This window comes from Oryza sativa, chromosome 8 (assembly GCF_034140825.1).
Source record: "Oryza sativa Japonica Group chromosome 8, ASM3414082v1".
NCBI lineage: Eukaryota > Viridiplantae > Streptophyta > Magnoliopsida > Poales > Poaceae > Oryza > Oryza sativa.
In genome coordinates, this window is record NC_089042.1 from 7,539,223 (window position 1) to 7,562,410 (window position 23,188).

The window sequence follows — 23,188 nt, forward strand, 5'->3', positions numbered from 1 at the left end:
TTTTTTTCCTATTAAAGAGCTCCGATTATGAAAATTAAATCAAACTGATAATTTTCTGTTCGTCACATCGGTATTTCATCCGTAAATCCAATCCAGCGATGCCCTAGCCTCCGTTCTCGTACGCACTTTGTCCCTACCATTGGTGATTGCTTTCCCTGCGGAAAAGAAAAACGCATCCGCACGGTGCAGGATTGAATTCCTGATCGACTAGGATCGGGACTGAATGGATCGTGTTAGCTCCTCACCGTCACCGGTGTGCCTCGCGTCGTTCTGCATAGAGATGGCCACTTTGCATAGCGATGGCCTCCCTGGTGGGCCAGCTTGTTCGTCGGGAGCACCTCCGCGACGCCGCACGCCAAGCCTTGAGTGTCGTGGCCTTGAGCTGGGGATGACCCTGGACAGGCAAATAGCCCCGTGACACTCATCTCGGCGGCCTGCACTGACGCCATGTTGGCGGGGTCGACATGCTTGGATCCGCGGAAAGGTTGCCGATGGTTGTAGTGGTAACTTATCAACGTTGAGATACATAGCAAATGCAAATTCGTTGAGCTACACCCTCCAAAATTATCACCATAGATGGGCTCATCAGTAATGCTCCATATCAACACGACAATATGGAATTCACACGATTTACACAACTCATATGTATAAAATTTGGAGATATTTGCGAGGTATATACAAATTCAATGTTTTTATGCACATGTGTTATAAGTACACAAGCAATCTTATCTATCAATATTTATATTCACCCGGTGCAATGCACGGGTATATTTGCTAGTACAGTAATAATAATTCTTGTTGTAGTAGTAATCCTGGGAAAAATATATAGGAGGATTTCCCATCTAGAATATCCAAAACGACCAAACCCATCTAGAATCCCAGATTTCCCATTTTACCCCCGGGCGCAAACCCTCGCCGCGTCTCCCCGATGGCCGGCGGCGGCGGCGGCGGCGGCTCCCCCTCGCCGGTAGCCGCCTCGGCGGCCCCCGTGCAGGTGCGCTGCGCCGGATGCCGCGGCGTCCTCGCCGTGGCCCCCGGCATGACCGAGTTCATCTGCCCCAAGTGCCGCATGGCGCAGCGCCTCCCCCCCGAGCTCATGCCCCCTTCCCCGCCCAAGGCCTCCCCTACTCCGCCGCCTCAGCCACAGCCTCATCCTCAGCTTCAGCCGCCGCCTCCTCCTGCTCCTCTCCCTCCCCCTTCCCGCCGCTCCGCGCCGCGAGCGCAGGGCGTGGACCCCACGAAGATCCAGCTGCCGTGCGCGCGCTGCAAGGCCATCCTCAATGTGCCCCATGGCCTCGCTCGCTTCCGCTGCCCCCAGTGCGACGTCGACCTCGCCGTAGACCTCTCCAAACTCCGCAATTTCCTCGCCACGGCCGGTCCAGGCTTCGCCCCTCCGCTTCCGCTTCCGCCGCCGCCACCACCGCCGATGCCGCCCATCCCGCTGCCGCACATGCCCTTCCTCCCGATGATGCCACATGTTCCGGTGCCGATGCCGCCGATGGCATCGCCCGCTGAATTGCCCGAGGAGATTAATGAGGTGAGCAACCAGCATTGTACTGGTTACAGATTTACAGTTGTGGTGGAATGTGTGTGTTATTTCAGGCCGAAATATTACAGTTATGGTCCTACTGCTAGCTGACTGAATTTATGTCTGAAGGCTTACCGTTTTCTCAGAATCTGTCATGTATGGATGCCCATGCTCATGTTATGCTTAGGAGAGCTTTGGCTCACTGGAACCCTTTTAGAGTTTTTTTTTAATTTTGCTGTCAAATCACCTCTACATTCGTGGTTACCCGATACCCATGGGGAACCGCATTATAGTACATGTGTTCTTTTACCAGGAATCCTATAAAAGATGGTATTGTTGCCTCATGCTCATCATCTATTTCCCCCCAGTTGGTAATAATAGGAGAGCAGTGAACCCATAAGTTGGGTAGGCTATGGCCTATGGGACACAACTTCTAGGCTTGTGATTTCCAGAAACGAAACTTCATGGAATGAAAAGCTATAACTTGCACCATTGCATGGACATGGGCTTGATTTATTTTTCTTGTTTGCTTCTGGACAAACAACTCGGTATGATGACTGTGACTTGTTACGTCATGCTTGTTTTGGGGTTGGGAGTGTCGGATGGTATCTTTTATGATCCTATCAATAAAGGAATTTTGAGATTGGCACCAGAAACCTGTTTCTACCCTTGATTCTATAAAATATAAGTGTGGCTTCTCACAATTCCATGTGATTCTATAAAATATAAGTGTGGCTTCTCACGATTCCATGTGAATGGTGAACCTGTTTTTACCCTTTGATACTGTTGTTTGGGCACTGCCCATACAGTTTGGCCCACACCCAGTTTCTATACGCTTTCCATACTGAAGACAATGGGCTGAATTATTATTTAGGTATTTGTCTCATCATTTTCAATTTTTTTTTGTCTATATGCAAGCATGAAAAAATAAACCTTATATTTTTGTTTGGAGGGAGTATCATTGGTGCACGTGAAGTCTTGAGTATTCCATAACATTCTGTCATAAACATTCAGTTGTTTTAGCGCATTTTCACTCAAGAACCAATGCCACTGCCTTCTTGCTATTATACTGGGGTTCTAACTGTAGCTATCTTCAAGCAGGTTGCAGTTGATGTTGAGCGTGAGGAAGATGAAGGTGGTACTGTCGGGGAAACTTTTATGGATTACGTAAGATTTTAGGTTTTTGACTGCTTTTATAGAAAATGGAGGGTAGTTCCTTCAAGTCCAAGATCTGTTTCTGACTTTCTGTTTTATTTTTTATGAGCTCTAATTTTTTGCCATATTTGTTTTCTATTTCCAGAGGCCTCCCAAGCTATCTCTTGGTCTTCCTCATCCAGACCCTGTGGTAGAAACTTCATCTTTGTCTGCAGTGCAACCTCCTGAACCTACATATGACTTGACTATTATGGATGAATTGGATGAGACCAAGGTGTTATCTTGCTTACAAATTGAAACGATAGTGTATGCTTCTCAGGTTAGTTATCTTCTTGCTGTTGACACGTCCTTATTTTTAAATTTATGTATGTATTGCATCTGTTGTAAGTCTAGATTCTTGTATGCAGAGGCACCTTTATCATCTGCCTACTGGTGCTAGAGCAGGTTTCTTTATTGGCGATGGAGCTGGTGTTGGTAAAGGCCGAACGATTGCTGGATTGATCTGGGAAAATTGGAAACAGGGAAGGCATAAGGCATTGTAAGAACATATGAAACAAAAAGAATTCAGTAACTTATCTGACAAAAGCACCTAACTATTTGTTTTGGCTGTACTCATGTTGTTTCTGCCCTTATGCTTCTGACGATGAATTAATTATCCAGGTGGATTTCCATTGGTTCAGATCTGAAATATGATGCTCGCAGAGATTTGGATGATGTTGGTGCAAAATATGTGGAAGGTATGATTCTACGCATGCATCTTACAACAGTTATCTAGCAAAAACAAAAAAAGAGTTGTAACTCACTTGGATTGATGCTACTGTATGCAAATACAATATTGGAGAACAGACACAGCAATGTGGTCGTGTTTGAATCTTCTATCCAAACATATAAGCTGGCATGCAATGTTATTTATAGGCCCTGCTTGGGGGAGCTTTTGGCAGCTGCAGCTTCTGCCAGAATCTCAAGCTCCCCCAAACAGTCCAGATTCTTACTCAGATTGTGAGAATCTGTACTTTTAGAATCCATAAAATGGATTAGAAGCCAGAAGCTAGGAAACTCACCTTCTCCAGATTCTCACCAGCAGATTCTCAGAATTTTAAGCTCTCCCAAACAGGGGCCGTATTAACATATTAGATCATAACAGAGAACAGGTGACTTGAAAATAAAAATGCAATAAACCAGAGAAATTATCAAATCCATTTGTGGACATTTGCCTGCATAACTAAAACAGGAAAGGGTCTAAGAAAGTAAACTCGAATTCATTTTCATGTATATGTCAATGCTTAGCAAGTTTACATTGGGCATAAATTTCTGAGAGTACCAAAACACAACTCTGTGCATCCAAATTGGTGGTTAGCTTCATGGTTGTTAAGGCATTGCTGTGGTGTCGACAAAGCGGTAAGCAGGTGCAGGGGCTAAGGCGTTGGCTCTGCTTTTTAGGAAAACCAGAGGAGCAAGGAAAAAAGGACTTAAGCTCATCATGGAACCCTAGTTGGCGGTGTTTCTGTCCCGCCTCAGATCTGTGCTACCATCCTCCACTCTGCCTCACGGTCAATGTCCTCCCTGTCCCGTCGTTGAGAAAATTGATAGAATTCCATTCTTCAAAGTGGGCTTTGATAAGATGATATCCCCTTACATTGCACTCTTTAAAATGCCAGAAATTATCTCTTCTATATATTTTTTTCATTTAGGAGATTTTAAGTCTGCTTTAGTTCTTTTCCATAGCCTGGACATGTGGCTTAGTCAGGACCTGACTGAGCCGCACCCATCTGTCTAGAGCACATGTCCCCGTTCCTCCCACGCAGGTGGCCGCAACTGCAAGACTAGCAAGAGTTCTTCCTCCCCCGGGACTTTTGGCTCTCTCCTAACCTCACGCTGCAGCCGCTGCTACGTATCTGATCTTGCACCACCCTGAGCTGTTGCTGTCGCATTGGATGCTGGATGGGATGTAGACCAGTGCCACGAACTCCAGTGGAATGGGCATGAGGGCATGGCGGTTGTTGCCGCGGGTGGTTCGGTTGTCACTTGCTTGTTGAAGAAGCCTCAAGTCATGCCTTCGGAGAAAAAGGGACATGCGAGATAAATGTGTCTTCTCAAGTACCCAGAATTTGGAATAGAAATTAAAATAGACTTAGCCAAAGATGGCAAAATATACAAGAGGCAAGGTAGAGTGGCATTTTAAACCATGCACTTTGAGGAGTGGCCTTTATGAATCCTCTCCTGGCATGGGTGGAGAGAGAACCTGTTTGGCTGGAGTTAAGTGCAACGTACTATAGTGTGGTGGCTGGCTGGATGTAATTCTGTGCCATATCTTTTCTCATTTTTTTTTATTGTGCAAGGCATGGCTCGCGTTATGCTGTCTGTAAGGCAGGGTCAGGGTCGCCTTACAACCATTGTTAGTGCTGTCAATAAACTGGCCTCGGCTTCAGCTCAATACAAAACTTAGTGTTCTAGGGATCCTAGTGCATGCTTCGTGGAGGCAGGCTCTGAGCCCAGATCAAGGTTTGAGCAGGCTGGTGCTTATATTAAGGAAGCTTGATAACAAATGCGGATCCAAGTTCTTTATCTTTAGTTATTGTGACAAATCAAGTATAATCAACACTAGACTCATCAAGATTTTGAGACCAAAAGAGAATGGATTCATACCAAATGCCTAGATCATGTAAAACATGGGCATCAGGACATGTCTAGAACTTGTAAATTCACAGCAACTGAGCTCTGATAGACAAAGCTCACGATTCTGGGCAGCTCTAGCTAGGATCATCTGGAGCTCTAGCCTAGTTTGAATCAAGCTCAGAGTGGGCGGAGTTCAAGCAGGTTGTAATTAATAAGAATTATCTATTTCTTAAATAATTAATCAATATAGTAGTCTAGGGATTAGTGAACTGGTATCCTATCTGTTAGTTTAGAAGGCTATTGGTTTGTTCAAGATGTTAGAGATATGATTTTTGTTAGTTAGGCAAGTATTCTATTCTTGTAGGTCAAGTACTGTACACATCAGCAGTACCCATGGCTGCCATATCCGCATAAAAGTGCTCACGTATGCAAGTATCAATCAACTAGCCTTAGGGCCTCTGTTCCATATCAGGAAGAAGCCTAGCTGGCGACCAGATGAGGGTGTCTTTGGACACCTACCAATCCAATTCATATAAACAAATCTTGGTAAATCTTTTCATGGATTTTTCTAAACTGGACTTTTAAGAATGTCTTTGTAAAACTGCATGTGCCCTACAGAAACTATCACTAAACAGCACTTTTAACCCATTCTCCATTCTATCCAATGGCTTCTCCCCATCTAGAATGGGGAGAGGATAAATCTGTAGCCACATGGATGGACATTGCATATCAGCATCTGACCTATTACTCTCTTTAACTGACATCGTGAATGTGACGGCATGCTGGCGCATGAGTTGTGCCCTTTGACTACTTCCTATTACAAGAAGGGTAGACACTGTCGTATGTCACATGTGGGTCCTGGCCAAATTAAATTATACACTTTAGTGGTAGTTTTGAAGTGATGGAATGCCAAATACTCAGCAATAATTATATATATATATATATATATATATATATATATATATATATATATATATATATATATATATATATATATATATATATATATATATATATATATATTTAGGAAAGTATTTCAGATTTTAATGCTTTATCTGTCTTGTACTTTCAATAATTGAGTGGAGATGAAGGAACATAGTTACTTGTTTGAACAAATATACTGTGTTTATTAGGCAAATACATCTATTGGTTCCATGTTAATTGCTAATATTTGTAACTGATACCGATATATTTGTTCTGCAGTGCATGCTTTAAATAAGCTACCATATTCTAAGATAGACTCTAAGGCCGTTGGAATCACAACTGGAGTTATTTTTGTAACTTATAGCAGCTTGATAGCATCCTCTGAGAAAGGCCGTTCCCGTTTGCAGCAATTGATAGAGTGGTGTGGGTCTGAGTTCGATGGTCTTCTGGTGTTTGATGAGGTAAAGAAGACTCTGGTATAAATATTAATCGATTGTGCTAGGCATCTTCTAGTTAGCATGCAATTTTCTATTCAATCCGCTGCAAATTAATCTGGTATGCTTAAATGATGTGTTTCTTGCAGTGCCACAAAGCAAAAAATCTGATTCCTGAGGCAGGGAGCCAGCCCACTCGAACTGGTAAAGCAGTTCTTGAGATCCAGGTGTGTGACTATATATATATTTTGGGTTGATTAGATACGTGCCATTAAAAAATTGTGGAAATATGCCATTACTATTTGCGTATTTGTAACGATGCCACTGCTACTTGTTGATAATCTTAGTGGTGCCACTGAGATACATATTTTGCTTGTATTGGACGAAATGCCCTTATCTTCTACCTCTCTCTTCCCTCATCTTCTACCTCTCTCTCTTCCCTCATCCTTTCCCATCTCTCTGACCCGAATCGACGCCTCACCGCTACTTCTCGACTAGGTTGGCCCGTCAACGTCACGTCAGGTGCCGAGGTGGCAGAGAGCACCGGACAGGTCCCCACGGCTCTTCACGAAGGCGATCCTCGCCGCGTCAGGTGCCGAGGTGGTCGGCGGCGGGGAGGTGGAGAGCGTCAGGCGGCTGCTCGCTCCTCGGTCCTCGTTTCTTCGTCGCCTAGGGACTCTTCGTGGTGAGGAGAGGTGACCGGATTTGGGACTCATTGGCCTCCCTCTTTCCCGACTCCGCCTTGCCAGCCGCGTAGAGGGATAAAGGGAGGGAGGAGATATGCCATCGGCGCCGGTGACCGTGAGCCTTGCAGTGACATCGTCGTCGTCAGTGTGGAGCTCTACAGGAGATGGTCGGCGGTGGCGCGAGGTGGAGGGAGACATAGGTGTCGTGGATGAAGAGCGCCAGAAAGGGAGGCGGCGGCGACTGCGGTGGTCATGTCCATTGACAGCTGTGCTTGTGGTCGCCGCTGTCAAGCCATCGCTGTCTCAGGTTGTCGAAGAGAAGAGGGGGAAAGGGGAGGAAGGAAGAAGAAGGGCAATTTTGTCCAATCTTTTTTTGTACATGCATCCAAGGGGTAAATAGTGGCATGTCTCAAATATGTCTAAAATTATAATGGCACGGTTCCAAATACTTGAATACTAGTGGCAAATTTCAAAACCAGCATATTTTTAATGGCATGGATCTAATTAACCCTTTTTTTCTTGCTCTGGTCTCCCTATGATCAACAGAACATTACTAGTATACATTTATTGCGGTCATCTTATGTAGCCGACTTTTTGAATATAAATTCTTTGGCCCTGGAAAGCAAACACTTTCCTAGAGTGATAGCATATACTTCCTCTGTCCATGAATATAAAGCACTTTTGGAACAGTGCTAAGTAATTTTTTTTTAACTTTTGTCTATCATCAATAGCACAAAAATTATAACAATTGACTACATAAGAATAATGTTTCTAGATCTATCGTGAAACAAAATATCATAATATGCAACTCTTTGTATTTAAAATAGTTTATTTTTATAGATGTTATTAGTCAAAGTAGCATATCGAAGACCGTGTTGATGCCCAAAAGTGCTTATATTTGTGGATGGAGGGAGTATTTTTCAAATATCAAACCAGAAGTCAATGACCTTATGTTGTATGTTGTGATGTTATAGTATTATTCCTCATTCCTCAATTTGATAGATTATGTGGTATCTGGGATGGGATGATTCTTTCAAAGAAATTCTACTGATGATCTGTTCTTAATTATTGTCACCAAACATTGCAGGAAATGTTACCTGAAGCTCGGGTGGTTTACTGCTCAGCAACTGGTGCATCAGAGCCTCGAAATCTGGGTTATATGGTTCGCCTTGGTCTCTGGGGAGATGGAACATCATTTCAGAATTTTCAGAAATTTCTAGGTTTATTTTTGTTCCTTTATACTTATATTTTATTTTTTTATATACCTTTCCATTTGTGTTTGCATGTTATCGTAATTCATACAAAAATTTCAAATAATTATTTCCAATGCCGACCAGCTACCATCATAATAACAATTTCAATATATAAGGGCATGAGCAGTAGTAGACTAGTAGTTGTCTCTTATCAAAGCATAGCAGTAGTTGTCCACTTTCCCTGCAAAATGCGAATCAGAAGCAGGTCAATAGGCTAAGAGACGAAATGAGCAGATCTTTTTGCTGCATTATTTCCTTTTTCAACAGATAGTAAAGTACTATCCGCTGTCTGTGTTCGGTAAAGTTATCTTGAAAGGCTTAGTGATCACCACTGTCGAGCACTTTTTTTTTTTCTTTGGGAGAAAAAATATATACCAAGAGCTGTTTACAACTAGCACTGGTATTAGTGGAAGAAGAATTTCCTCCATTCACTATTGATGGACCTGGCAATTTTGCCCACAAGTTACCCATAGTACAACATATCCTTTATGTTATTTTTTGTGCTTAAATAACTATGATGAGAAACGGCACTTGTGAAATCCAATAGAAAATTAAGACAAAGTTCACTTTCAACTCTGAATTTTCATTTTTTGGCCTTGGTTCACTTTCCCCCTGAACTGCACAGGTCACCACCCTTCATCCGATCTTAATTTTCTATTGGATTTCACAAGTGCCATTTCTCATCATAGTTACTAAAGCATAAAAATAACATAAAAGGACATGTAGTCCACTTCTTAACTCTGAAATTTTCATTTGGCCATGGTTCACTTTTGCCCTGAACTTCACCCTTGATCCAATCCACTCTTGTGAGCCATGTGTAAGTTTTGAGTGTGGATGTCGAGGCAATGAAATGACTTTGACAAATTAAACTTCAAAATGTTGCTTACACGGGAGGCCCACATGTAAGTGGAAATAAGCTTCTTTGTTATCTATTAGCTTCCTTTCTAACCTTCTCTCCTCTCCCCACTTCAATGAGTCTCCCCTGTACAAACTGTTTGCCGGGCACTTGTGTTGGACGCACTAGATCAGCCAGTGGTCCAGCCTGGGAGACTTTGTCATGCTGTAGGCATACCTCTAGTCGAAACACACTTTTCAGAACCTCAAAAAGGATCTCAACTTCTTGATTCAATTTTGGTTCTTGGAATTAGTATCTGCTGAGATGCAACTCGTGATGAGCATTTTTTTTTTGTTTTTTTCTTTGGGCTCTCCTTTTTGTTCAGTATTCGAAAATTTTAGTTTTCTAACAGTGCAAACCAAAATTCATGTCGAGGAAATAAACCACACTAAAAATACAAATTGGTTCAGTTTGCGGTTAAAACCATATATTGATGTTAGCAATTCATCAGTTCTGCAAAGAAATGAGAAGAGGATGAGGAGAGATGGGGTGAGGATGACATGTCCATGGGGATCCAATAATTTTTTTCATTCTGTTTTCTGAGTATTTGCCATTCCAACAAAACCACTGATAAGTCATAAAAGATCACCATAATTTGGCTGGGGGTAAAGTGGACAGTTTTGATAGTTAAAAGGTTGTGTAGTAGACATTTTAAGTTTAGTTTTGATAAATGAACTTATTTACAGTTTAATAATGATGTTTGCCATCCTTTACAAGCTATGGTAACCTTTCTCAGGTGCTCTTGAGAAAGGTGGTGTGGGTGCTCTTGAACTTGTTGCTATGGACATGAAAGCCAGGTTAGCTCTTCCTGGAACTTCTCGGTGGTTCGGTTCTACCTTTTACACACATCGTAGTTGACATGAAGAGCCCTTATGCATTGGGTGTATATACAAATTGCTCTTTCTGTACATAGGTAAGCCAATTACCTCGTTGATACATTTCCTCTTCTAATAATGATTGGTATACCTCTTGTTCAACTTGTCCCAGGGGTATGTATGTTTGCAGAACGCTAAGTTATAAGGGTGCTGCTTTTGCTACCGTGGAAGCTCCTCTAGAGGAAAGAATGATGGTAAGATTGATGCTCCTTATTTTCTGCTTTTATTTTGGTGGTATGATTAGTTTACTTTGAACCATTTTAAAAATCTTTATAGTTTACAATGTGATTTCACATAACATTAAAAACCAATGTTATGTTTAGCCTTTTCTAATCATTTTTTGTGTAGTGCTGGTGTTGATTTTTATTTCACATTTTGTTATCTCATGATGCAGAATATGTATAGGAAAGCAGCTGAATTTTGGGCCGAGTTGCGTGTTGAACTCCTTTCAGCAATTGAATATTATGCAGAAGACAAGGGCAATTCATCTCAGATTTGGCGGTTATACTGGGCCAGCCATCAGGTGGTTCTCTTTCATTTTACGTAACAATATGTTTATAACCATAACACCCTAGCCAATTATGAGATTATGGTTCCCCAGAAATCATATTGCTTCCTTTTGGTATAATATATGATCTTTGATTGGGGATTAAATTCTGATTCAGTGGATTTGAACATGGCAATTTGTTTGACCTTCTGAAAAACTACTACATATGATTAATAACTAAATAACAGTATGCTATGTATATATATTTTTGCAGCGTTTCTTTAGGCATATGTGTATGTCGGCTAAAGTACCTGCTGTTGTGAGATTAGTGAAAGAAGCCTTAGCAGAAGAAAAATGTGTGGTGATTGGTCTTCAAAGCACTGGAGAAGCTCGAACAGAGGAAGCTATCAGTAAATATGTGTGTTTTTCATGCATAGCACTTTCATCCTGTATACCTAAAGAGTGAACTTCACAATACTACAACTTTTTTTTTTTTGTCAAAACCATCTCTTCGCTGCAACTTTAGCCAGACATTTCACAAAACTGCAATCATAGCACAATATTTTGTCAGAAAATCACCACTGTCCCTTGTGTGTATTTAACATGAGTGTCCAACTTGTAGAAGTGAGTCTGACTAGTGGGCCTGACCTATCGGACAGGCCCTTTCTGACGAAGTTGCAGTTATTTTTTGGTTAAATCATCAGTTGACTTTTCTGTTTTCTGAAATGTTCAACAAAAATTGCAGCAAACCGATGGTTTTGATGAGCAAAATAGTTGCAATTCAGTGAAATTTACTCTATTCTAAAACCTATTTTGGTGAATTGATTCTTGGAATTATTTTCCTGTTTACTGAATGAATGTGGTAGGGTGTTGAAATGGAAGACTTTGTTTCTGGTCCAAGGGAGTTGCTTCTTAAGCTGGTAGATGACAATTATCCTTTGCCTCCGAAACCTGATTGCTTTCAACAAGGTTTGCATCTAGACAAACTTTGTAGATGGATCAAAATGCTAATATTTTGGTGTTTGGGAAGCTGGCCTCCAATCTAAACAAACATAGCATGTATTTGTCATGTAGAACTTGTGTTTGATTGGCTGGTAATTAAAGCATTTCTAATTTTTTGTTGTTTCTTATTTATGCATGCTGTAGTAGGTGATGAAAAAGTTGCAGAGGTTCAGCGTAAGCGGCACTATGGACCTGATGTATGCTTTAAAGGACAAGCTAGGAAACTCGCAAAAATGGAAGATGAAAGTGATGATGGAACTGATGAATATTCTCTACGTAGGTTTCTTGAGAACTTTTGTTAATGCTTGCTAAATGCATGATATTTATGTGGCAAAAGCAGTTATATTTCCCAATCTTTTAATAACTACTTGGAGGTTGGAATCATCTTTTCGGGTTCCATGACATCAAAAGTCTTAGTGGGATTGGTGAAGATTACCTAGCCATCTAGAACCCATAGTATAGCACAACTAGCTGGCATTTAGTGGGTGATCTCAACAAAATTTTGACATAAATCAGTGAAAATTTCAGAGTTTGTAAATATGCCATTATTATTCACCTATTTTTAACCATGTCATCACAATTTCATAAGTATTGGAGATATGCCACTACGTACCCCTTCACAACATTTTCTAACCTTTTTTAGGACCAAATTACCCCTTTCTTCTACCTTCATCCCCTTCTTCCTTCCCCTCTCTACTATTTTCTAGCTCCAACTAACGAGTTCTCGCGACTGCACCAACAGCGAGGACTGCAACGCAGCCTAATCTCCCAGTACACAGTCGCAACTCACAAGCAGCATCGCATCGGTGCGCTCCATTCTGGAAATTTATCTGGATCTCATGAAAAGTCATATATTCTGCATTCCGTATTTATCTGATCTCATGAAAAGTTAATTCATGGATTGATATCCTCGGCAAGGAAGAACTCCCTGAGGTCGCCAAGGACTCGAGCGTGACATCGGGCAGGTCCCGCGTGTTGAGCCGCGACGCGAGTAGGGGCTCACGGAGGAGACAGAGAAGCTGCAGCACAATGGCGGGGTGCGATGTGGCAGCGGACGCAGTGAGGAAGGAGTTGAGCATCAGCGGCGACGGCGGATTGGAGAGTGTTGATGGGAAGGACAACAAGCAGCGAGTGAGGGATCCGACGCTGCTCGTCGATCGGGCTGGCTCGGCGACGGGGAGACGCGGGGGCGGCGGACTTACTCTCATCGGCAAGGCGGACCCAGGGGATGGGCTTGGCAACGATGATGTGCGTCACCTTCGGCTGGAAGGTGTCATCCCACTGAACGGCGCCGTACAAGTCGTTCGCAGTTGATGCCATCTGCTGCCGGCGTCGTCTGCATTTGGTTGGCGCCGACTTTGCAGCTGCTGATGTATTGGACGCCATGGCTGACATGCACAACGACATCGGAAGCTCCTAGCGGAATGTGTTGTTGCTGCTACAGATTGAGTCCGCCGTCATTGTTCACATTTGTGGACACCCTCGCCACATCAATGGACTTGAGTAGGGACAACGCTTCATCCACCGTGATTCTGTTTAGTGTGGTGTGCCACGGCTCCAGCGCATCGTCCTGCCTTACCCTGGTGAGCTTGGGTTTGATCCGGTGGATGCGCATGCATGGCGGTGTCGGCGAACTACTGATGATCATGTTCGGGGGACGGGGGAGGGGTGATGAGATGAACACGAGTGAAGGAAACGGAGAAAGAAAGGGTAATTTGGTCCAAATTTTCTAATAAATGCAGTGAAGGGATATGTACTTTGTAGTGGCATATCTCGAATTTCTGTAGAATTGTAATGACATGGTTTGAAATAGTTGAATAGTAATGGTATATTTCAAAATCATAAAATTTATAATGGCATAGATCCAATTAACCATATATATATAGCTATCTTCTCATTCTCCCATGTCAGGGATGGTTATCATTCGAGAAATTCTCTTCTAGTATTCACATTTTGATGCAATGGGGTTTACCTATCACTAGCATGAGTATGGTGAGTAAAAATAAAACATTTTTTGTGTTTTCACATTTAAAATGTTAACATAATCTTATACACTGACCAATGGAACCTGGTTTGATTTTGCATTCTAAGGTTGCATCTGATCATTTAATTTGAATAAGGCTGGATCATTTTGCGTATTCTTGAGGTTTATGTACACACACATTCTTTATTACTTGAAAGCTATACAACGCCAGTGAAATCACAGAGAGAAAGTGAGTCAAAATGGCCCTTATGCCTAATGCACCTCTAATTTGTCAATACTAGTGTGTATCCCGGTAATATTTTGTGGTTTCTTAAGTAGTAGTTAGTTATGGTTGCATGGCTTGCAGCAGATGAGCTATGGTATTTCTTACTAATTCCTGAAGTACTTATTGATATCTCCTGTAAAATGTCACAGCAGAGTCAGACCATGAATCAACAGAGTCTGAAGAGGAATTCAATATGTGTCAGATCTGCAACACTGAGGAGGTGATTTGCAATGTTCCAATAAATGCTTCATTGTTTTAACCTTATTGTGATGTGTTTATTTTGACTGGAAATTGTGTGGTTTAAATTGGGCCTGACATTTTTACCTGCCATTTTTTTACTAAATCACAACACATTATAAGAAATAAAAGCATTAACATTTTATTCCTTGTTTTGCTTTTGTTGTCTCAATGTCATCCTCCTTTTTTTTAGACATGGCTGAATGATTTACCTTCATAAATTCATTGTTGTACTTGGGGATAGAGTGCTAGAAACCTACAGGCCTACACAACCTACAAAAAGATTCTTACCTTTTCATATGCACGGATGCACCACAGCTACTCCTTTCGCAACTCTTTTTGCTGGTTTTTATAATACTTCAGTTGAATGCCATTTTAGGAGAAGACGATGTTGCTCCATTGTACTGGTTGCGCCGCACATGTTCACCCTGGTTGTCTGATTCCTCCTTGGACTGGTATGCTAGCAGATGATTGGTCATGTTATTCATGCAAGGAGAAAGTAGAGAGTTACTTCAAAGAGAGAGATGCTTACATAACTGAACTCTCCAAGAGGTGCCTAATATATCAATAACCATTTACTAACTAATAGTTATGCTCATATGGCCGAGTTAATATTCATTTACCCTGGTAAATTAATGCAGGTATGACACTGCAGTGGAAAGAAAGTCGAATATTTTGCAGATTATTCGTTCCTTGGATTTGCCTAACAATCCTCTAGATGATATCATTGATCAGGTAACTGATTTGTTTCTAATTTGGATTTAGGAGTGGTGAATTCACTTGTTACAAATTTTTTATTGAACTTATAAGAGCTAGCCTCAGAATAGGCATTATTTTAAAGTTGTTACCTGGAGCTTGCAGCTGGTATATCTTAATTTGTGCATTATTCAAAATTCTAACAGAGTACTTTCAAGTTTCAAACACATATAACTATATTTCATCCCCACTAAGTGTATTTAGAGCCATGTCTCTCCTCTCTTATCGAGCTACATCGCTTCAATTATTTTTAGCCCTTGGATGCTTAATCTACGGTCTGAATTGTGTCTCTTCTTTTTCTTCTGATGAAGTCACATTACCTTAGTTTTTACCTTTGGACAATCATTCTATATTTGATCTAAATTGTCATAAAGCACATCATCTTAATTGTTTATGGCTTATTTTGATGATTGATCACAGATGCAAATTATATAACGTTGCGTCATTTAGCTACAAAACAAATGCGTCATTTAGCTACAAAACAAATTCATCTCATACTTTATTTCTACCTTCTTCATATAATATTCCTGTAGCAACATGTTGGGTTTCATCTAGTTAATTTTAGAGCAGTCCCTTTTATTCAATATCAGCAATAGTTTAACCGATCTAGTTAGCGTCTAGTATATGGCACATGATATTATGGACAAAGGTGACAAACTGCTATACACCATCGTCATGTTGAATACAACAGATAGTATAACTTAAATATTTTACTTTCTTCAGTTCTTGGTAGGCTTGTTTATTCAGTTCTTATGTATCATTGCATTAAGAAGAGAAATATACGTACACGAAGTCTTACTGCATTACCAACGCAAATCTTTTGATAGTGGGATGGGAATCACAATATAAGCCATGGAAATATGGAACAAGCGATTGTGTAAATCAAGATGGATTGCCCACTTTCCCTCAAGAAAAGATGGATTGCCTACACCACTGGAAGGTGGAACTGTATTATAAATTTATAACTGTAAAATAATTTGAGGGATTTAAAAGATTTCGGTATCTTTTAATTTGTTGTCTAATTCATCCAGTTTTTACTGAACGGCCAAGCTTGCAAGTTTTATTTTTTTGTGATATGATAAAATCAATCTTTTAATTTGTCCCATCTAGAACTGCCAGGATAGCATAAACAGAAACAGTTTCGCTAAAGGTATTAGCTGATTATTTTAAGCATCAATGCCTTGAGCCATTCTGTCTGTTTTATATTTGTAGCTAGGTGGTCCTTACAATGTTGCAGAAATAACTGGACGTCGTGGTATGCTAGTAAGAGCATCAGATGGAAAAGGTGTTGTTTATCAAACACGGAACAAGTAAGAGATTTTTCCCCTTAAGAGTAAATTTCAAAGAACCAAATGTTTTATGGTTATATTTGCATGAAACCCTAGGTTCCTTGGCCAGTGGCACTTAACCCTTGTTTATTGTCATTATGTTTCACAAAACCCCAGGCTTAACTAAATCTCGACTCGTTAGCCTTGGAATGAATTGCTGGAGATCTGTCAAAGATAGCAAAGGCTGCTTGAAGCAGGAATAGATTTTGTTATATGGGGTTGTTTAGTGAAACCTAGGACCATAAAAACCTGGGCTTAACTGATAATGACTAAAGAAACATGGCTTTTTTGTGCAACTATGATCATAAATATGTGTTCTTTCTGAAATGTAGTACTCTTATAATGATGTACCATCTTCCCTAATTCAATCAATTTCACTTAAACACTTTCATTTATAGGAAAGAAGTAGCATTGGATATGATTAATATTCATGAAAAGCAGCAGTTCATGGATGGAGAAAAGCTTGTTGCAATAATATCAGAAGCAGGATCAGCTGGTGTTTCTCTACATGCTGATCGAAGGGCGAAAAATCAGGTTTATTTTCTTCCACTGCCCATCCTTTGTAGTCCAAAATGGTTATCTACTGGAATTTTCCTTACACCGCTCAACTAAACATGACAGAGGAGAAGAGTACACATAACACTTGAACTTCCTTGGAGTGCAGACCGTGCAATTCAGCAGTTTGGGAGAACCCATCGTTCCAATCAAAATTCTGCACCTGAATATAGGTATCATTGAATTAATGTAAATTTGCACCTAACTCATTTATACTGTCTATTTGTTGTTTTTAGTTGAAAGTGGCTAATACAAGGTCTTAAAATAGTCCTTGGTTGAACATGGATTAGTGATGGTTGGCGGTTGCTATGTTTTTTTTTAAAATACACAAGTTCAAGTTCAAAAGAGCCAATTGCTCTATGTTACATGAGTTGCATATCTTAACCAGGGAGCATTAATACTTGAAATCTCAATCCAGGCTTCTTTTTACAAATCTTGGAGGTGAAAAGCGATTTGCATCTATTGTGGCAAAGAGACTGGAGTCTCTTGGAGCTTTGACACAAGGAGACCGAAGGTACTGCTTTTAGTTCTTATCAATTGGTTCCGTTCTATGATAAATGTAACCTTGAACATCTCTAAGGATTACATTGTGCGATCTCAACTTTTGCAGAGCTGGACCATCACTTAGTGCTTTCAACTATGACAGCACTTATGGAAAGAAAGCCTTGATGATGATGTACAGAGGAATACTGGAACAGGTTAAATATTCAAAATATTCTCTCTCTTTTTCTCAAAAGGTGGATGGGGATTATTTAACAAGTGTCACATCAACTGCATTTGCTCTAAGGAATTGTTTTGTGGCAACCAGGATGGTCTTCCAGTTTTGCCTTCAGGATGTTCTGAGGATCAAGCTAGCCTCCAAGGATTCATCACTAAAGCAAAAGCTGCTTTGGTGTCAGTTGGAATTATCAGGGATGCGCTAATGTGTAAGCTTCTTTGCAAACTTATTTGTCTTATACCGGGATAAAAAGGAAAAGAAAAAAGAACTGATGCAGGCTTCAGAATATAACTTGGTTCATTTACCTCTGCTCTTTATATTGTACTTGTTTGAAACATGGTTGCTATACTGTATAGGTCTATGGGTTTACTTCACAAAACTATGGATGCTTCTTAGCAGCAAACTTTGTTTGTGCCTTGCAGCCCATTTGTCATATAAATTCCACTTTCTAGTTTTATTATATACTCCCTCCGTTTCACAGTGTAAGTCATTCTAGCATTTCCCACATTCATATTGATTTGATGTTGAGACATATATATTTATCTAGATCATTAACATCAAATCAATATGAATGTGGGAAATGCTAGAATGACTTACATTGTGAAACGGAGGAAGTACCACACATTTCATTATGCTGTAATCTTGTTTCAAAACTAGGCTGGCTGTGGTCTGTCCTCAAGTATATGAGTATCCATTGTTTTTTATTACATAAGTAATAGAGTTATGCATCTTTTTGTATACAGTTATCCATTTATTGCTGATCAATTTTTTTTTTTGATAAAGGAAGTGCTGATTAATGTTTTAGGAATGAAAACTATGTTTGCAAAATGCATGCAGCAGGTCATGCTTGCAGAACAAGATGCTCTACTATATGTAGTTTCAAGTGTAGAATTCAAATCTTATTATTTGTTTATTGTGCACATAGGCAATGGAAAAAATGGAGGAAAGCTTACTGGTAGGATTTTTGATTCTGATCTGCATGACATAGGCCGTTTCCTCAATCGCATTCTAGGCTTGGCTCCAGACATTCAGAACAGGCAAGTTTTTTTTTAGAACAAATTTATTTTGTTATATTTATACCTGTTCAGTTGATACCTTATTAATGTGTACTTCATTTATCAGGCTATTTGATCTTTTCACAAGTATACTTGACATAGTCATTCAGAATGCACGAAGTGAAGGACAGCTTGATTCCGGTATTGTTGACATCAAAGCAAAAAGTGTTAAAATGAAAGAATCACCGAAGGTAAATTCAGATAGCATTTTCTGTAGAATCTCAACTTCAGTAATAGTTACTACCTTCGTCTAGGGAAGCACCTTTTGTGTGTTGGTTGAGTTGTGACTGCAAGACTTGACCCACTAGGGTTTAAATCCTGGTGTTCACGTTCACTCACACAGAGGTGTGCTTCAGCAGGAATGTTGTGAAGTTTATGAATTTATCCCTGGCCTCCATCTGTTGAGCCTTTTTTGCAGGGAGATGTATATGTGTGAGCATATCTTCCATGTAATTGAACTAACAAACTGATTTCATCTATGCATTGCAGACTGTTCATGTTGATAGCTTGTCTGGTGCTTCTACAGTGTTATTTACTTTCACAATCGACCGTGGATTTACTTGGGAGGTAGGAAGCATTTTGCATCCACGAACTAATCTTTTCTGCACCATAACTATAGGTTTACTTTACCTTTATTCTGCATCGGTTTTGAGACTCTACAATTTGACAACTGCACCTTCTTTATCTATACATATGTTAAGTCGGCAAATGCAATACTTGAAGAAAGGCAGAAAGATGGAGCTGGTTATTCAGATGTTGGATTTTATGAATCCAGAAGAGAATGGATGGGTCGAAGGCATTACATGCTAGCATTTGAAGGGTATGATTTAACTTGTGGTTGGATAAGTATTGTTTATTTATCTGTAATTTCTTTTCGCCAGATACCCAGATATCTGTCGGTGTTATCACTTCTTGTTTCAATGTAAAATAAGAAAAAAAAAAGAGGGAAATTTGGCAACTAAGTGGCAAAATAAATGTTGTTGAAATCCTAACTTTCGTGAAGTGAAAAACGATGTTGGGACTGTTCTGGCCACTAATGATGAAATAAATAATTTGCCAAGTGATAATTTGATGGGAACCCTTTTGGTCAATTTATATCTTCATGAAGGAGAATTCAATTTCATTGTGACTTTCTAGTGTTTCACGTATTATAGAGAGAGAAACCAGGAGAGAAAAATACAAGAAAAAGAGAACTACTCCCCCCGTCCCAAAATATAGCAACTTGTCTACCTACATTTTCTTCTCAACCGATCACAACCTTTCCCCATTTAATTTCTCCACCTATTTCCTCTTCTCAACCAATCATAACCTTCCCCTATTTCATTCCAACTAATTCCTTAACACCTGTGTCCAACCTTGAAAGTTCTTATATTTTGGGACAGAGGTAGTAGTTAATAGTTACTTCCTCTGTCCCATAAAACAATTCATTTTGGCTATTCATTTGCATAGCCAAAATCCCTCGTATCATAGGTCGGAAAGAGTATGTTCATGAAAGATGAAATTCATCTGTTTTAGTGGTTTAGCTGAATATCTAAAGTTTAGTATATTAGTTGGAATAAACAGGCCTTGTATATTGTTCATTATGTTTTTCATTTGTTCCTTGGTTGACAACAAATATAAAAAAATTCATGGATGCTTGGTGCGATATATAAATGATCTGAATCTTTGTTACTTCACCAGCTCAACAGAAGGAATGTACAGAGTAATCCGTCCTGCTGTTGGAGAAGCTTTAAGGTACTTGATTCATCGTTTTACCCTTTCCACAGTGTCCAATGAACATGTTTATCATTGCCTTTTTGTAATCATAAATTCATAGAATATATTAAAGATATTACCTATGTGAAATTATTTTGGATGACAAGTCTACTGATGTCATTTCCACATATTATATGAAGGTTAAAAAAATCTAGTATTTTGGCATATATTATTGAGTTTGACTGCAACTCGGCAAGCATTCTAAAACATCTTTTGACTAGGGATGGAACAATAAATACTTTCATTTCTTCATAGAGATCCATCCTATGCAAAAAGCATAGCTTTTATTTGTTGCTTGTTATTAAATGCATTATGTACTGGTGATTGGTTGACAATTTTTAACTACTTCATCCTTCTCTTTTTCTCAAGGGAAATGCCTTTGGTTGAACTTAAAAGCAAGTACAGGAAGGTTTCATCAATTGACAAAATTGGCAATGGTTGGCAGGAAGAGTATGATGCATCATCCAAGCAGGTAACACTGAAATTAAATAAGTTAATTCAATGTTGATCAGAATGAGGCTCTATGTTGAATGGATGTGTAGACTACCAGGACATTTAAGTAAGTTTTCACCATCTAATAGTTCAATAAAAAACTGGATCCAAGGAGAGAGACATCCCGAGGGCATTCCATTTATAGTGCAATGAATATAAGTTTTGTCATACATCAATACTTGGGTGCCAGTATGAGTTTGCTCTTTTTAAAGCTGTTGTATCATTATCTGTACAAAAAGTCTCACTCTCATCCCTCAACTCTTAGCATGGTTCCATTCTCATCCTGCTAAAAATAGGTTTTGACCCCCTCAGATCCTGTGTGCAATGTGCTTATGTGCGTGAAACAATTGCCAAACAGTTGAATAGACTAATTCTCTCCGGTTTTAAGAGTTGAGGGATAGGTTACCTGATTTTGGAGTTGAGGGATGAAAAATAAACTGAGTCAAAAGGTTGAGGAACTTGTTTTCCTCTATTATCAAAAGGATCTCTCTTTGAACGACAAATTTCCAAAAGTTATTGTAAGGTGTATGAAATATGTTTTAGTAATCCAACACTGAATTATCTGTTTACTCTTCAACTATCATCCCCTTATTTTGTGCAAGTAATTTATAGTTGCAGGATCATGATTTACTTTGTGACTTTTATCTGAGCACAACAATTTTGTTTCGAGAACATACATGATTAATTAATTGCCTATTTCTGTACTTCAGCCAGTTACTTCATTAAATCGTGTCCTGTGACTTGTTTCAGTGTATGCATGGACCCAAATGCAAACTTGGAAGCTATTGTACAGTAGGCAGAAGGTTACAGGAAATCAATATTTTGGGTGGTCTAATACTTCCTGTCTGGGGCATAGTAGAAAAGGCCCTAGCTAAGCAGGTTCGCTGCTTGTACATGTCGTCCATGTTTTATCTGAGCTTCTCTCTTTGGTATTTTCTTTTTTTGCTGACATGATCAAACAGGTTCGACAAATTCACAAGAGGATACGTGTCGCTCGCTTGGAGACAAATGATAATGAGCGGATTGTTGGACTTATGATTCCAAATTCAGCTGTGGAATCAGTATTAGAAGGTCAGTTCCACCCTCACATAGCTCCTAGCAGCTTTATTATGTCCTCCATATTTCTAGTGTGAACTGTCTTGTGTCTGTGCGCGAACAACACTGGAAAACAGCACCATCTCTGTAGAAATTGTTAGTATCTTTTAGAACCTTATACTATGAGAAATTCAATATTCTTATACTGGGCTGAAGGTTTACCCACGTATTTTTCTTTACTTTGAAAAATTGTTCTCGTCATTTTTCAATCTGGCATTTTTTTTCTCGCATACTTTAGCGAGATTATGGCACCCATATTGTTGAACTTTATTTTATGAGTGCTTGACACCTTTAATTTGTCCTGTTGCAGGTCTGCAATGGGTGCAGGATATTGACGATTGACTGACTTGAGACAAGTTAATTCATTGCACATTCTTTTTTTTTTTTAATCTTTTTTGCTGGTGACTAGTCATTTGTAAAGGTGAGGAGGCAGTTGAGCTCGAGAGGTGCATCTTTCCCTCTGAATCTGAGGGAGGCACAAAGCGTAGCAGTTTCTGTTGGTCGCTACCCAATTAATTCTCCATTGTTTCTTTACCTTTTGTTTTGCTTGTTCAGTATAGGGATGTGCGGTGTTTTCGTTCTCGGCCTCAGAAATAATTATAGGTACGCTGTCTATCGTGTATAGTGAGATTCGTTTCTGGATGTTAGGGTAAATATGACACTGTTGAAAGCCTGAAATGCGTATGCACCGTTTTTTCTGATGGAGCCTCGTGGATGATTTGGAATTTGGGTGGCTAGGATTCAACATCTGTCAGCCAAGTAGAAATGGCTATGACTAGTTTCACTTATGACATGTTCGCTTATGACGTATCAAACATTGTACAAACATTACTGATAACTCTAGGGCGACAAATTTTGTGATTATAGTTGGTGGACACCATTGAAGTGAATTTTTGAGGAAAGACATTTTTAAAATGTGGTTATTTGCTAGTGGATTATTTCATTACTAGCAAAATAGTCCGTGCATTGCAACGGAAAGAAAAAACGAGAAAATTGAATTAAAACATGTTAAATTCTAATTAAGTGAAATACGAATTTTTTGAAATATTTGGGTATTTTCTAGACTCCGTGCATTGCAACGGAAAGTTGCAAA

The 23,188-nt window shown here is 39.8% G+C and overlaps 1 protein-coding gene across 4 annotated transcripts; it reads left to right on the top strand.

The window, feature by feature from the left end:
- The first annotated feature begins 880 nt into the window (after nt 1–880).
- LOC4344965 (protein FORGETTER 1) lies at nt 881–22,794 on the top strand. Of its 4 annotated transcripts, none has more exons than XM_015795094.3 (32): nt 881–1,537; nt 2,630–2,695; nt 2,829–3,002; nt 3,091–3,221; nt 3,344–3,420; nt 6,503–6,684; nt 6,807–6,884; nt 8,431–8,563; nt 10,228–10,288; nt 10,479–10,560; nt 10,761–10,889; nt 11,128–11,271; nt 11,720–11,822; nt 12,000–12,131; nt 14,254–14,324; nt 14,721–14,893; nt 14,983–15,076; nt 16,310–16,407; nt 16,824–16,959; nt 17,047–17,153; nt 17,399–17,494; nt 17,591–17,678; nt 17,789–17,906; nt 18,624–18,735; nt 18,821–18,944; nt 19,243–19,320; nt 19,455–19,573; nt 20,434–20,487; nt 20,878–20,980; nt 21,751–21,879; nt 21,963–22,071; nt 22,406–22,794. In XM_015795094.3, exons 1-32 carry the CDS (start codon nt 929–931, stop codon nt 22,435–22,437), a joined length of 3,942 nt encoding a protein of 1,313 aa, XP_015650580.1. In that variant the 5' UTR covers nt 881–928; the 3' UTR covers nt 22,438–22,794. The 4 variants fall into 4 exon arrangements, with proteins under 4 accessions (XP_015650580.1, XP_015650583.1, XP_015650582.1 ...); XM_015795097.3 differs by having other exon boundaries at nt 14,257–14,324; XM_015795096.3 differs by having other exon boundaries at nt 12,003–12,131.
- The last annotated feature ends 394 nt before the right edge of the window (nt 22,795–23,188 follow it).

Coding starts and splice junctions, on each gene's coding strand:
- LOC4344965 (XM_015795094.3), top strand. CDS start 929: ATGGCCGGCGGCGGCGGCGGCGGCGGCTCCCCCTCGCCGGTAGCCGCC. Junction 15,077..16,309: donor TAGATGATATCATTGATCAG/GTAACTGATTTG, acceptor TTATATTTGTAG/CTAGGTGGTCCTTACAATGT. Junction 16,960..17,046: donor ATCGAAGGGCGAAAAATCAG/GTTTATTTTCTT, acceptor TAAACATGACAG/AGGAGAAGAGTACACATAAC.